The following is a 13694-nucleotide window of genomic DNA, read 5'->3' on the forward strand; positions in this document are numbered from 1 at the left end:
CAGGCCAAGCAGTCGGCGGATTTCTCCTCGACCAATCAGGACTGGCGAGGGCTTGGGCTTGTGATAACCTTTTCTTTTTCTCTGTTGGTCTGCATTGCTGAATGGCTCGGAGGTGTCTGTGTGTATGTTTTATTTGTCCTATGATATCAGCCCAGCAGAAACCGGATGAGAGTTACCTGTTTGAATTCGGTCATGCTGCCTGAGTCCATGGATGAGGTCTGCGTACGGAAATCCAATTACCGTGAATCTAATACCGTAATTTACATCCGACTGCGGCTAGTTCGAATAAGGCCAAGGCTAGTTTCCCACGGAGTACTCCGTCCGCGCTGCGATTGGCGGATACTGTATATTACAGCGTATTGATACGGCTGTCTTCTGAGCCGCCCGACGCTAATCCTAAATGGGAAAAGAAAAAAGCAGCGGGAGTAGAAGTGAAGGTTGAGAGAGAAATACTACTGCTGCGCTCTTATATCTTGTCTTTTCCTCTCTTTTTCTTTTGCCTTTTCCGTCTATTCTCCCTCGTCATCAATTTTCCTTGTCTCTCTCTCTCTCTCTCTCGATCTAGATTGACGACGGTGTGAAGCTGCTTGAGCTCTTCTCACCTTCTCTTTCTACTTTCGCATCCTCACCTCTTGTTTGGTTGAGATTCGTTCTCTGGCCATACATCGTCCTCTCCAATTCGCTACCATTATTTTGGATCATCACTGAGCCTGTTCTCAGTGTCTTTTCTGTCCTCGATACATACTTTTTCTCTCTTATCTTATTTGATTCAACAGGAAACCTCTCCGTCACTTCTTCAACCGTACGACAAGTAGCAGCAGCGCCCGCGATAGCAGCACCACCAGAAGCAACGGTTTCCTCGATCACCAGCCCGAATTCCAGTGCGCCATTGTCGATATCAGACCCTGCGTCTGTGTGCTAACCCTGTGCGACAATCGAACCGCTTCCCCGGTATTCGAACTCGAGTCCCCTCGCGTAAGGTCAAAACGGGTTTGCAGCAAGCCCCGATTCCAACAGCATTTGCAGCTGTCAATTGGCCCTTTGCAGCAACCACAGTCCGTCTGTTCTCACGATCTAGGGTTCTATAGCATCTGTTCCGATTGCGCCAATTCGAAAGCCGATTTCTAGTAGAAATTAGCCCATACGCAAGGCCACGATTTACCTGAATAGATTCGCGATCCGACATTCCGAAGGGAACAACGCCAGTGCGCTTCGTCCGGTTTCCCAGTTGCGTCTTTCGAACTGCCTCTCGTTTATCCGCTATTCATCCCTAGCGACAATACCAGCCCACCGTCAAAATGCCGTTGATCAATCCCTTCAAGCGACAAGAGCGCTCGAATTTCCCCGGAGTCGTGGTGCCCCTCGCCCCGTCTTCCCCTGAGCGCTCGCCGTCTCCCGCGCAAGCGTTTTCGACAGACCCAGAGAAGAAGCCCAACCCGGATGAGAAATCGGACGGTAGAAGTTTGGATAGATCGGAAAATGGTGTTGGTCCTGTGCCCGTGGGCGGTCCCTTGACTATTGATGCTCTTCGAGCGGAGGTCGAGTCGGATATTTCTGCCTCGGGCCATAACTCTACCTATGATCGTATGTTGTGATTGGAGGAGACAATCCAGTTGTGCGAGATCTGACATTGACACTGCTACAGGAAAAGCAAAGGTAATCAACAGGGCGATTTCAGACATTGGAATGGGCCGTTATCAGTGGGAGTTATTTGCGCTTTGTGGGTGTGGTTGGTTAGCAGACAAGTGAGTATCTTGACCTCGGAAGTGATAAGTCGAAGCTGACATGTTTTAGCCTATGGCTGCAGGTATGCAGTACTCTAGGATATGACTTGGTGATACTAATCACGTGTAGGGAATTGCCCTAACATTAACCCAACTCTCTGCGGAGTTTGGCGTCTCAGAAACTCGAGTCCGCTTCTCGACTTGTGCCTTGTTCTTGGGTCTCTGTCTAGGTGCCTCATTCTGGGGTATTGCGTCTGATGTGATTGGACGGCGGCCGGCCTTTAACTTGACTCTTTTGATCAGCGGAGCGTTTGGTCTGGCTGCTGGAGGCGGGCCCAACTGGGTTGGGTATGTTCTTTGAGAACTTCTTTTTCTTTGGTTTTTCCGTTCGTGACTAACGTGAACAGAACTTCTGCTCTCTACGCCTGTCTTGGTCTTGGTGTTGGTGGTAACTTGCCTGTGGATGGAGCGCTCTTCTTGGAATTCCTCCCATTTGCTTCTGGAAACCTCTTGACCATGCTAAGTGTGTGGTGGCCGATTGGTAACTTGATTGCAAGGTATGCCTCTGAAAATTCAGATGACAAGTTAGATGCTAATTATAATAGTGTGGTTGCATGGGGCTTAGTTCCAAACTACTCCTGCGCATCAGATCTGAAAGCCTGCAGCCTCGTCGCTCCCGGCGAAGCCTGCTGCAGAAAGGAAGACAATATGGGCTGGCGATACCTAGTCCTCACCCTAGGCGCAATCACCTTCGTCATGTTCCTCGGTCGTTTCTTCCTCTTCCATCTGTACGAGTCGCCCAAGTTCCTGCTTTCGCGGGGTCGTCAAAATGAAGCCGTGGCTGCGGTGCAAGGCATTGCGTACAGGAACAAGAAGACCACGTGGCTTACGGTGGACGTGCTAAACGAAATCGGTGGTCACCAGGAGGAAGTAGCTAGCCCGAAACTGTCATACGCGGAAATCCTCAAGCGGACGATCTCCAAGTTCTCGTTTCAGCGGATCGCGCCTCTTTTTGCTACCAAGAGACTTGGACTTTGCAGTACATCCTTCCCCATTCCGTCCACTAGACCTTAGATGAATGCTAACAAGAATAGCCATCTTAATCTGGTTCTGCTGGGTGACAATCGGCATGGCCTACCCCCTCTTCAATGCCTTCCTGCCGCAATACTTCTCCGCCTCCAGCTCCACCTACATAACCTACCGCAACTACGCGATAACCTCCATCGTCGGTGTCCCAGGCTCCATCCTCGCCTGCTACACCGTCGAAATCAAATACATCGGCCGCAAAGGCACAATGGCCATCTCTACCATGATCACCGGCGTCATCCTCTTCTGTTTCACCGCCGCCCCGGACTCAAACATCCAGCTCGTGTGTTCCTGTCTCGAGGCGTTTTTCCAGAATATCTCGTACGGTGTGCTGTACGCTTACACGCCGGAGGTTTTCCCGGCGCCCGTGAGAGGAACGGGAAATGGGATTGCGAGCTGTTTGAATCGGATTGCGGGGCTTTGCGCGCCGATTGTGGCGATTTATGCGAGTGGTGCGGATCCCAAGGTGCCGATTTATGTGTCGGGAGCGTTGATGTTGGCTGCGTTTGTGGCGATGTGCTTTTTTCCGATTGAGACGAGGGGGAAGCAGACTCTGTAGCCTTCTTCATTGTTGTTTTGGGAAGTGTACTCTACTTGAAGAGGGGGAGAAAAAGATCTTGCGAAAAGAGGTGGATTGCTTATTTACAACTCGCTGTTTATATCGAAGACATGAAGCATACGAATACCCAGAAATGTGGCATGGCGTGTTTGCTTTTTATTGATTGTTCTTGTTTGTTCAAATGACGACTGACGTCGAGTCCTACGGTTAGTAAATACATGCTCGTTCTACTTTACTAACTATACACAGAACCAAGTAGAAATTAAGTTAGGTTGTTAGAGCATCAATAACCCAATATACATGACTGAGATCCTACCAAATAACAGGAACATAACAGAGTAGAACGTCCATTTACCGTACTAGTACAAACAAAGAAATCTAAGCCCACGAATGCAAGCAAGAAATGCAACCTGTGCAATTGCCCATATGTATACCAGATCAGAGAACTCTTGACTCGAAGAACAGAACAGCAACAGTGCAATCGTGTATAAATAAACCTAGCATAAGAAAGAAACGAACCCAGCGTAAATTGACTAAAAAGAAAGAAATCCCATAACTAATGCTTTACCAAATCCCGATATGATATCCCAACGTAGAAAGAAAAGAGAAGAAAAGAAAGCTAATGCAAACCAGAGACGCACCCGATCCCAGATAGAAACCGAACGTGAAATGAACGCGGGAAAAAAAAATTCGTATACTTTCTTTTATCTCATCAAACTCGTCAATGGAGGCAAAAGAAGGGTAACAGGCGGAAGAAGGGGGAGAAGGATGGAGCGGATAGAGTGAAGTGATTTAAGCAGCCTGTTGGCGCTGCCCTCTCTTCTCTAATAATGTAGCCTTGTTGAGACTGAGCTCGAATGGCTCCCGGGGACCCCGGGAAACGGGCTTCTTTTCGGCCCCGCCCTTGTTGCGAGGATACTTTTGTGCTACTGGTGGGTTGGCGTGGGCATCCAGGTTTGTCGATCGTAACTTGACTTCCATGGAGGCCATGTCTTTTGCCAGTTGAGAGGACTTGTGGACCTTCAATGGCGGGTTTTCCATAGGTTGATATGTAACTTGTTCCTCTTCCTCATCGTCAGAGGCTTCGTTGAGAGGGTTCAGAGCAGACTGGAAGCGAGCAGTAGGGTCTTTGTATGCTTGTTTATGATCCCTACGACGTTTCCGCTCTTCCTCCTCCCGACGTACAGCGTACCCAACGTCGAATACCTCACGCAAGTTGATGGCACCAGGTGAGCGAAAGTCCAATGGGCGCTCGACCGCAGGTGTTTCTGCTGCCATGGGATCCATGGGTGTTTGCTGTGGTCTTGGGGTTGCAAGGGGTGGAGCATCTGCGGCAGCCTGTGTTTCCTCATTGGACTGGCGAATCCAAGGGTGGTTCAGGAATTCTCCGATAGTGTAGCGCTTTTCAGGGTCGACGGTCAGGAGGTGAGAGATAAGATCCTGGGCCGACTTGGAGATGTCATCCCACCAGGGAGACAGGAATGTGTACTGCCCGCGGGCCACCTTTTCAGTGAGGACTTGAATGCTCTCATCGTAGAAAGGAGGGAAACCACAGAGAAGAGTGTAGAGCACACAGCCCAAGGCCCACATGTCGACACTCTTGGAATACCGTTCATCCTTGACGATTTCTGGAGCAGTATACCCAACAGTACCACATGGTGTCATGGTCTGGTTGTCCCAGATGACCTTGGAGAGACCGAAGTCGGCGATCTTGATTGTCCCAATACCGCCCGATCCAACTCCCGGAACGAATTCACCTTCATCCACCTTGTCTTCGTCGCCTGGTTGGACAGGCTTGGGGTGTTTGCTAGGGATAAAGGGCACGGGATAGAAGAGGAGGTTCTCTGGTTTAATGTCGCTGCGCAGGTTAGCATGCGATCAACATCTGACAACAAAGGGAGGAACGTACCGATGAACGACACCTGAGGTCTCGTGTAGATACTCGATCGCCTTTGCGACTTGGAGAATCACATGGCGACTGAGTTCCTCGCTAAAGTATGTTAAGCGGACGATCTGGTGGAATAACTCGCCCCCTGGGCATAATTCGAGGACGATGTAGTAATATTGACGAGCCTCAGAAAAATCGATGAGTTTGACAATATTCGGGTGGTCGATTTGACGCATGATCTGGACTTCTTTGAGGATATTTGCGCGCTGTCCGACAAACAAGTTAGCGAATCGTCGCAAAAAACAAGCGACGTTAGGGAAGAGACCTACCTGAGTGCTGTTCATTTCGTATTTCCGAACGACCTTAATGGCCACCTGATCATAAGGGCCAGTCGCATCCTTGGCGCGATAGACATTGCTAAAGGCGCCATCACCCATCTTCTCAAGCAAGACCCAGCGCTCTAGCCCCGGGTACTTGGGCATCTGCGAACTCATCTGTCTCTCCTCAGCGACGATCTTTTCAATCTCGGCCTCCCGCGCGCGCTTGTGCTGCGACTGCCCGTCGGGGGACTTCTGGCCAGCAGCCTGTCCATTGCCGAGTTTGCTTTCGATGGCATCGAGGTTGCCGGCGGCGGAGGTGTTCTGGGGCTGGCGCTGGTGTTGGGCGTGGATGGGCGAGACATTGGTGGTGGGTTCGGCATGCGGTGTCACTAGACGGGCCTGCTTGCCATGACGTATGAAGTTTTTGAGACTTTGTATAGTGCTCATAGTGTCTTTCTTTCTTCTATGATAGACTCAGGGGCGGGTGTTTTGTTCGACGGCGGAATACGAAGAAACCCGCAGATTCTTTTGTGGGGGAGAGAGGGAGGGAGAGGAGGAGAAAGAGGGATAAGGAATTTGCCACGCGAGAATGCAGCGACCAGTGTGTTATACAGAGAGACAGTAAACAGAAAGAATAGCAGAACAGTCACTGAGAATATTCAGATAAAGAAGAGATAACACGACGATAAAAAGGAATATCGGGGAAGAAGAGATTGAAGGATGTTGGCGGGGATGTCAAGAGGATTACTTCAGCAGCAGTACATGTATTCTGTACACAGGAGAAGGAATAATACCGGCAAGTGACAAAAAGATAAAAGTAAAAGATAAAAAGGAAAAGTAAAACGAGAAAGACGGAAAAAACAAACTAAAAAGAAAAAAGAGGAGAAAATGAAGTCACCGGCCCAAATTCCTTAAATAGCGAGTCAACGCCTATGACGCATTGCGATCTGCATTACTGTACATACCCTCTCTACTAGCCTTCTAGCATTGTTCTACATAGTACGATTCTACTAAAGAGAACATCAAAGAAACCGGTTCCTTCTTCGCTTTTCCCCAGTCGAACCGCCGGGTTTATTGTCTGGTCAGCCCAATTGTACACTGCCAATGATGCCGGATGATGATGTTACTGTCGTCACTCGCCACTATGGCAACGAACGGGCAAGAAAACGTGAAACCGGACAGCCTCTTAAAAGGCATTTGGATTCTTTGCCGCCATCTTTTTCTTTTTTGAATATTTCCCCCAGACTACCAACAGTCCGGCTAGTCCCTCGCGGCTCTCCGTCATCCCCCGCCACAGGCTTGGCTGGTGTAGTCCCATATGGGTGTAGTAGACTGCGGCGAAACCGAACCTGGATGGGACCCTAACCGACCGGTTTCATGTCGTGCGCCTAACCTGTCAGTTGTCGCATGTCCTGGGCATGACCGGGAAACCATGCATACGCGCATGTCAATCCGTCAATCCTCTGTAGACAGGATAACCATCCCCAGTCAGGATGGGAATGCAAGTTCCTTGTTCCACGCGGCGATGAACCTGCATGTAGCTGCCTTCCCTCTCCAAGTTCCTCTCCAAGTCTATAGTCTATTTTCCGAGGATACTTCAGCCACAGCCACCTCCCTTCCCCTATCCCCCGCGATCCATGGTTGCCGGCGCATCGGTTCCTTCCTGACGATCCGCTATGGCTATGACGCCATTCCGAACGTTGACTGTCCTAGCTCGCAGTGTTGCCCCTAATCTGAGATTGCCTTCTACGAAAGGTCAGAGTCAATTCGATGCTGTACCCAATCCTAACATCCACAGCGGCTGAAGGATCCGCTGTGTGACCTACCGTGTGGAATTGAAATTGAGATTCAAATCGAGTGGATATGACAAGGGAAATTAATTGCCTTGATGTCAGAGATTGGCTCAAACAACGTACTCTGGTTGGAATGACCCACTAGCGACAGGAATGTTTCTCATTCGTAATAGGTTCTCCAACTTTGTCAAAAATAGGGGCAGTAGACGAGCGGTGGGCTGGGTGGGGAGTTGTCAATTTCATGTGCTTTGTCAGAAGCTGTCAATGCGATGGCCAACGGTTTCTGGTGAGGGAATAGCGTCCATTACTACTATGATTGGATGTAATGCCCAAGAAGATGGAAAAATGGATCTGATCTGTAGCGTAGATCTAGGATAATACGTACTGCACATATATCCCTATCTCAACGGTCTCTCAATATAGATACAGGAGCGTTGCGAAGCAAGAATAAATCACACGGAATCCTAACCACGTCATTCATGCCCAGCTATGCATCGCACGTATTGCTTAATCGCGGTTTTCCCGCTAGAAAGACTATTGTTTCGAAACCGACCAGCCTGCCTTCCTCGTTGTCAACCACTATCGAGCGCGACATGTCCCTTTTCGATCTTTCCTCTACTAGACCCAATGTATCTGTTTTTTTTTTTTTTTTTTTTTTTTTCTGTGGGGACTTCTGGGAGCACACAAAAGATCTCATTGCTGAGAATCCTATCAAGAGTGCACCAGGCATCAACACCAAGAAACGCTCTGGCGGCTGCGCCTCAAAGTATTTCGGCTTCGAAAAGCAGTGGTTCCTGGCTATCCACAGCATTAGCGTGAAGTGCGAAAGCGTCACGAGGCCACGTTGAAAAAGTTCAGTAATCTGTTCGATGCAGATGCCGTTCTAGCGTAAGGTCATGACCACATTGGATTCAAGGAACCCATGGTTCGCAATAGTTACCTTGCATATCCTGCTAGTCATCTAGTACCTAAATGAGCGCATCAATCGATGTTGATGGGTGGTAGATAGTCCACTGCTATAACGTTGACAGCATGGAAAATTCCTGTCCGGTGACATGCGACAGACAAATAAGACTGGAGAGCTTGTTCAAAATATGGTCTCTTTCAAAACCGTAGGAAATCGAAAGTATCTCTGAGAAAACAGGGCTTCGTTCTGTATGTCGAGAGCCATCGTTATTTATTCACGCATGTCGAGTTTGACCACCTCTTGTCATTGAAGTCTAGGCAGGGCACCAGAGATAACTAGACTGTATCCCAATGCTCATCAGGTTCCTTCGTGGACCTGTCTCAGGCGTATGTTGGAATGAGCCCGTACGTCATATTCAGAGGAACACATAAACCCAGCAGCTAAAATGAACGAAGCAGCTAGAACCGCCATGTTTTCTCATGCCAGGCAGGGATATGCTGGACGCCGTAAATCCGGGGCAGGGTCAAGCTTGAGAGCAAACAACGGTTTATCAAAACATAGGCAAGCGAGTCGCTGGCTTCTCAAAGCCTATATGAGTGACACATTGTAAAATCTAGTTTGGCGAAGGTATTTCCTCTATTGAGCGAATAATATATGCCTCGTGGGGCGGATGAGTTGTTTGGCAGAAGAAAAAGTCACGCTTTTGTCCCCGCCTCTCCAACTTCGACTTTTCTCCCCTTGATCCTTCTTTCATTTCTAGTTTTGATTTGATCGCTTTCTCTTTCAAGTTATTATTTTTTCTTATAACCCGACTGTTTAATGACCTAATGATGCTATGATTCATGCTTTGACGCCAGCGTTTCTTCGCTCTCATTTTCCCGACTCGCATCTCCACCGCGCCTCACTCTGACTTCAAACAACTTGCCGCTATTCAAAGCCCTTTCGTCTTGAATATTCGAGAACTCGTCCATTTTCAACATCACCCGCGGATACATACTTGTTTGTACTAGTATCTGTACTTGTACTGCGCTGCCAGACGGACCAATCTGTTACAGATTCCACCCGCATATTCCACAGCAGCCCTTGCCGTTGCATGTCGGGCTCCCTTGCTTCAGACCTGGTTTGGCTTAAATATCGGTTATCCGTGCATGAAACGGGCTGGTCCCTTTCCGTACATGCGTCGGAATTAGCATTCTGCACGTGGAGCCAATATTTGCATTGACTGCTCCAGTTACGGATTGTCTCGTCTCGCTATGCGATCCCCTTTCCGTTCTTACTACCTTTTCCTATAACTCTTGAATCTGCTCTGCAGTGTCATGCTATTATTGTACTCTACCAACTTGTCAGGTCATTCTTGTTATTGCTATTTGGATCACGATATCGATATGCCCGGCGTGCGCGATTCCGATTCCTCCCTTGTCGCATCGGACATAAAGCAATCCCGCTCCAAGTCCTCTAAAGCCCCTCGCAGAAGAGAAATCGTCATACAGATATTTGCCCCGGCTGCACGAGACAGCTTCTCAGGTCATCATGACTATGCAAAATCCCCGACTCTTGCTCTAACCCACCGCGATCCTAGTGAAGATGATGTTATCAGCGACGGCGAGAGGAACAATGGAAGGCGGTCTGGACTTGAATACCGCGTTCCTGAAATCAGAGTATCGACTGTCGAGGAAGCTCCAGTCCGAGAATCTCGGAGCACCAGCCGATCCAGACAAACAACACCCTCAGTGCGCGCGGAGACGACTTGTGGAACTGTGTATTCAGACGGTGGTTCAGACACAGCTCGCCGTTCGCCTAGCTCGTTGAGGCGACGGGAAAGAAGGAGAATCTACGCGCAAAAGCCGCCGGAAAGAGGCGAACATCCTTTAAAGACGGAAGTCAAATACGAATCAGATCGATCCGAGAAATCAGGATACTCTCCGCAACGCAGCCCCTACGAATTGACAATTAATCCACCCAAACGACAACGTTCGAGAAAATATTATTGCCATGAAAGCAAGGATACAGAACCGTTGGAACCACCTGCGATGATTGATACGGAAGCGCACGACCTGGGAATCCCTTCGAAACACGAAAGTAATGTGCGCGACCAAGTTGATGATGCTCATGGTCCTGCGCACAGTCTATCCCTTGAGCAATTCCGCAAAGAGATTGGTTGGCCAGTGGATTATCCTGAAGACCCCGATCATCAACGACTCTCGGGGGTGTCCACAGCGTCGACTGTGGAAGCCGTGATTGTCGATCCTGTGCGATCGACCAAACCAATATTACGACATACGGAGAAGCGACCTTCACTGCGCTCGGCCAGTTCACCTGTCACGAAGCTGGAGCGTGCGTCGATGACCTCGGGTTCCGACACGCAACATCGATTAGTGCACAAAGCAGCCCGTATTACGGACGAAGACCGCAGAAATATTGCGCCTGAAATGTCTATTCCCGCGGCACCAGCATCCGAGGCACCGCACCCGAATGTTGATGTAGTTCCTGTGGTTGTCATACCGGAGCGGCATTCGTCCTTGAGGGCTTCGCCTTCAACTTCTACCAGTAGGAACCCGTCGAAGGCTTCTTCTCAGCGGTCGCGTCGGCGTGCAACCACAGCACCAGGGAACAGAGCTAGCTCTTTGGGCCCTCCGCGAAAAGCGGGTTCGGTTGCTCAGGGTTGTCGGCCTGTTATACCCCCGCGCAGGTCCTCATTGTCAGCGCCCACGAGTGCAAACAACTCACGGGCTACGTCTCTCACATCAGAGAGTCTTCGTAGTCATACACTAGCCATGGAGGATGCCGAGAGGCGCAAACATCAAGTAGAGCAACCTCTACTCGAACCTCCGCGCCAAACTTCACGCCCCAATTCCCACATGTCTGACACTAAGACGCAGTCGATTTTAATCGGAATTGAGGATACGTCTGACCTCCTTAGCCCTTCGATGCCTTTCAGCTTAGGCTCCATGCCTTCATCCCCAGGGTGGGAACTTAATGAGGCCAAGGCTGTGAGCCTCTACCCCCATAACAATGAATCGCTCCTGGTCATCGACCAGCAGAAGCGCAGAGAGAAGGAAGCTTCTCAGGCTCAGCGCCGACAGAAAACAGCCAAGCCTCAGGCTAAGCCTCAACAGTATATTAGTCCACCTATTCAAGTCAGCCCACCGACTCCACCCAAGGAACTCGAACAGGATTCGCGTACTAGCAAGAAGCAGGAGCCGACGGTCCGCAGATTTGGATCTCTGCGACGTGCTTGGACCGTTCGATCTCGTCCACGAGCCACCGACACACTCAAACGGTCCTTCTCAATGTCCGCAACGAACTGCAAGGCCGGAAAAGACCGATTCTGGCGCCTCCACAACTCCACTGAACCCAGCACGAAGCCGCCCTCACCCTTCCAAACCGGCAACAAAAATGAACACGTCGTCAAGAACTCTCTCGGAATGCCTCAACCCTGTGTGGTAATCAACGGCCCCGACGTCCACCCACGCCACCAAGCCCGTCCGTCAAGGTCAGAAACGCGGAAACGCAGCCGCCTCTACGACCCATCTCTCAACCGCAGCACCATCGCACTTGGAAACACCCTCAACAGCCCCGGATTCCTCAACCGCACCACCCGCGCCTCGCCCCTACGCCGACGTAGCTTCCACTTAGTTTCCATGATGGGATATAGGATTCGGTTCGCGGCGATGCAGAAACGGTTGCGGCGGAAGATGCAGCTGCGTGAGGAGCAGAAGCATGAAGCTAGACGGGAGAAGCTGAAGCAGAGCATTGGGGATGTTGTGCAGGTGCAGTCGAGTGCTGGGAATGCGGTTTTGCCGCGGGGGTTGTGATCTTTGAAGTATGCATTTGTCAGCTGTGTTACTATAACCAGTTGAGAGCTTGGAAGAAGATTGCATTATATTCCGTTTGATGACATTAGATTTCACTGCATTTTTGATGACATGATGATTTATTACGACTCATGATTTATTGGTTTCTTGAAGAATTTCTTGATGGCATAATTGTTTGACTTAGATAACTAGCCTAGATTGTATTGCATTTGAATCACATTTCCTCCTGGTCACATTTATCCTATCGTTATCATTCAAGGCTAAAATGTCGCTCTGATATGTTCGGCCAGAACGTAATAGCTGCGAAAGAAAAGGGGTATACAAGCACATCTATATCCAATCATCTCAGACCCAACTCCCGAGCCCACAACCCAGACCCAAGATTGTCAGGAATGAACTCCTGCCTGATGCCCGCTTTCCCACAGACATCCTTCAGCAGCTCTTCTACAAGCCACCAGTCATCCGGCTTATGATACCAATACCAAAACCAAATCCGACCACACACATGTTGAAGCAGAGGCGTCGACGCCCTCCAGTCCCCCTCGAGATGAATACGCACAGCGTTCGATATCCGCTCACCCCAGTGCTCATGCTCCTGAACACTCGCCAAGTCACCCCTCAAGACCAGCCGACGTAGGGTTCTGGGTAAGAGGTCCCTCATTTCACCGGGGCCGTTGAAGTCTGAGTTCAAGCCGAGAAGGACGAGCATTGGTATCTCGGCTATTTGGAGGCGTGGGATTTTTTTTTGAGAATGCCGTGGAATGGCACTAGCAGGTGTCCTTTGCTCTCGTCTTCGTGCGGGCTACCGTTGAAACGTGGGTAGTATTCTAGGCCCATGGAGAAATCCTCGATGGTCTTGCTGATGGATTGAAGAGCCTGCGTGATAAACTCGCCGCCCTCGAGAACTGTCTCGGTGTACCAGTCATATGCTAGTCCCAGATGGAGGCTTTTCAGAGATTGGGTCTGTGCGAGTAAAGAGGCGATGGCTTGCGCTGAGGCCGTTGAGCGAGCTAAGATTAATGTTTGCAATTGGGGGAGATTGAGTTTCTTATCTTTGAGACCCTCGAGGTTTGCATTACCCGGAAGCCAGATCGATAAATGGCGAACAGAGGATAGACAGAACCAGCCGACGAACTGATCCAGATTATAGCTAGTCGGGGAACCATTGGCCGCTGATTCATCCAGAACCAAAGCTTCATCTATAAGCCAATCTTCCCCTTGTTCATCCGTAGGCATGTGTCCCCCCTCTGCTTTATCTGTAGGTAACTCCCCCTCTTGCTCATCTGTAGGCCGCTCTGCTTCGTCTGTCTGTCCCCCTGATTCATTTGTTAATTCCCCTGGTTCATGTATAGGCAAAGTGTCCCCCTCCGTGGGCGGCATATTCCCCCCATAGTAGTGACTCAAATCTCGACAGCGTACTAGCAGGATCAGGTCTCCCCGAGAAAAGCGAATGCATCACCATCCTCCCAGGATACCCACCAAACCAGATAAAATAGTAATCCAAGCGAAGGGTCTTTACATTGCGCAGCTGAGAGATAAAAACCGCTACAAAGACGCAGAATGTCCCTTTTTCGAGAAATTCAGCCCATTCCGACTCTTCTT

General features: G+C 49.8%; 4 protein-coding genes across 4 annotated transcripts; 2 read left to right on the top strand and 2 right to left on the bottom strand.

The window, feature by feature from the left end:
• Window positions 1-1298: 1298 nt before the first annotated feature.
• Window positions 1299-3369, top strand: ACHE_20715S (putative sugar transporter; the record flags this gene model as incomplete). The annotated part of the gene is made up of 7 exons (XM_043285048.1): window positions 1299-1584; window positions 1646-1745; window positions 1795-1807; window positions 1855-2072; window positions 2132-2281; window positions 2330-2763; window positions 2819-3369. The coding sequence occupies 7 exons, from the start codon at window positions 1299-1301 to the stop codon at window positions 3367-3369; spliced, it is 1752 nt and encodes a 583-aa protein (XP_043133779.1).
• Window positions 3370-4161: 792 nt separating this feature from the next.
• On the bottom strand, window positions 4162-6024 carry ACHE_20716A (serine/threonine-protein kinase; the record flags this gene model as incomplete). The annotated part of the gene is made up of 3 exons (XM_043285049.1): window positions 4162-5227; window positions 5279-5523; window positions 5587-6024. The coding sequence occupies 3 exons, from the start codon at window positions 6022-6024 to the stop codon at window positions 4162-4164; spliced, it is 1749 nt and encodes a 582-aa protein (XP_043133780.1).
• A 3569-nt stretch (window positions 6025-9593) lies between these two features.
• ACHE_20717S (uncharacterized protein) lies at window positions 9594-12092 on the top strand (the record flags this gene model as incomplete). Its single annotated transcript, XM_043285050.1, has 1 exon — window positions 9594-12092. The coding sequence occupies one exon, from the start codon at window positions 9594-9596 to the stop codon at window positions 12090-12092; it is 2499 nt and encodes an 832-aa protein (XP_043133781.1).
• Window positions 12093-12812: 720 nt separating this feature from the next.
• ACHE_20718A (uncharacterized protein) lies at window positions 12813-13472 on the bottom strand (the record flags this gene model as incomplete). The annotated part of the gene is made up of 1 exon (XM_043285051.1): window positions 12813-13472. One exon carries the CDS (start codon window positions 13470-13472, stop codon window positions 12813-12815), a length of 660 nt encoding a protein of 219 aa, XP_043133782.1.
• Between the last annotated feature and the right edge of the window lie 222 nt (window positions 13473-13694).

This window comes from Aspergillus chevalieri, chromosome 2 (assembly GCF_016861735.1).
Source record: "Aspergillus chevalieri M1 DNA, chromosome 2, nearly complete sequence".
NCBI lineage: Eukaryota > Fungi > Ascomycota > Eurotiomycetes > Eurotiales > Aspergillaceae > Aspergillus > Aspergillus chevalieri.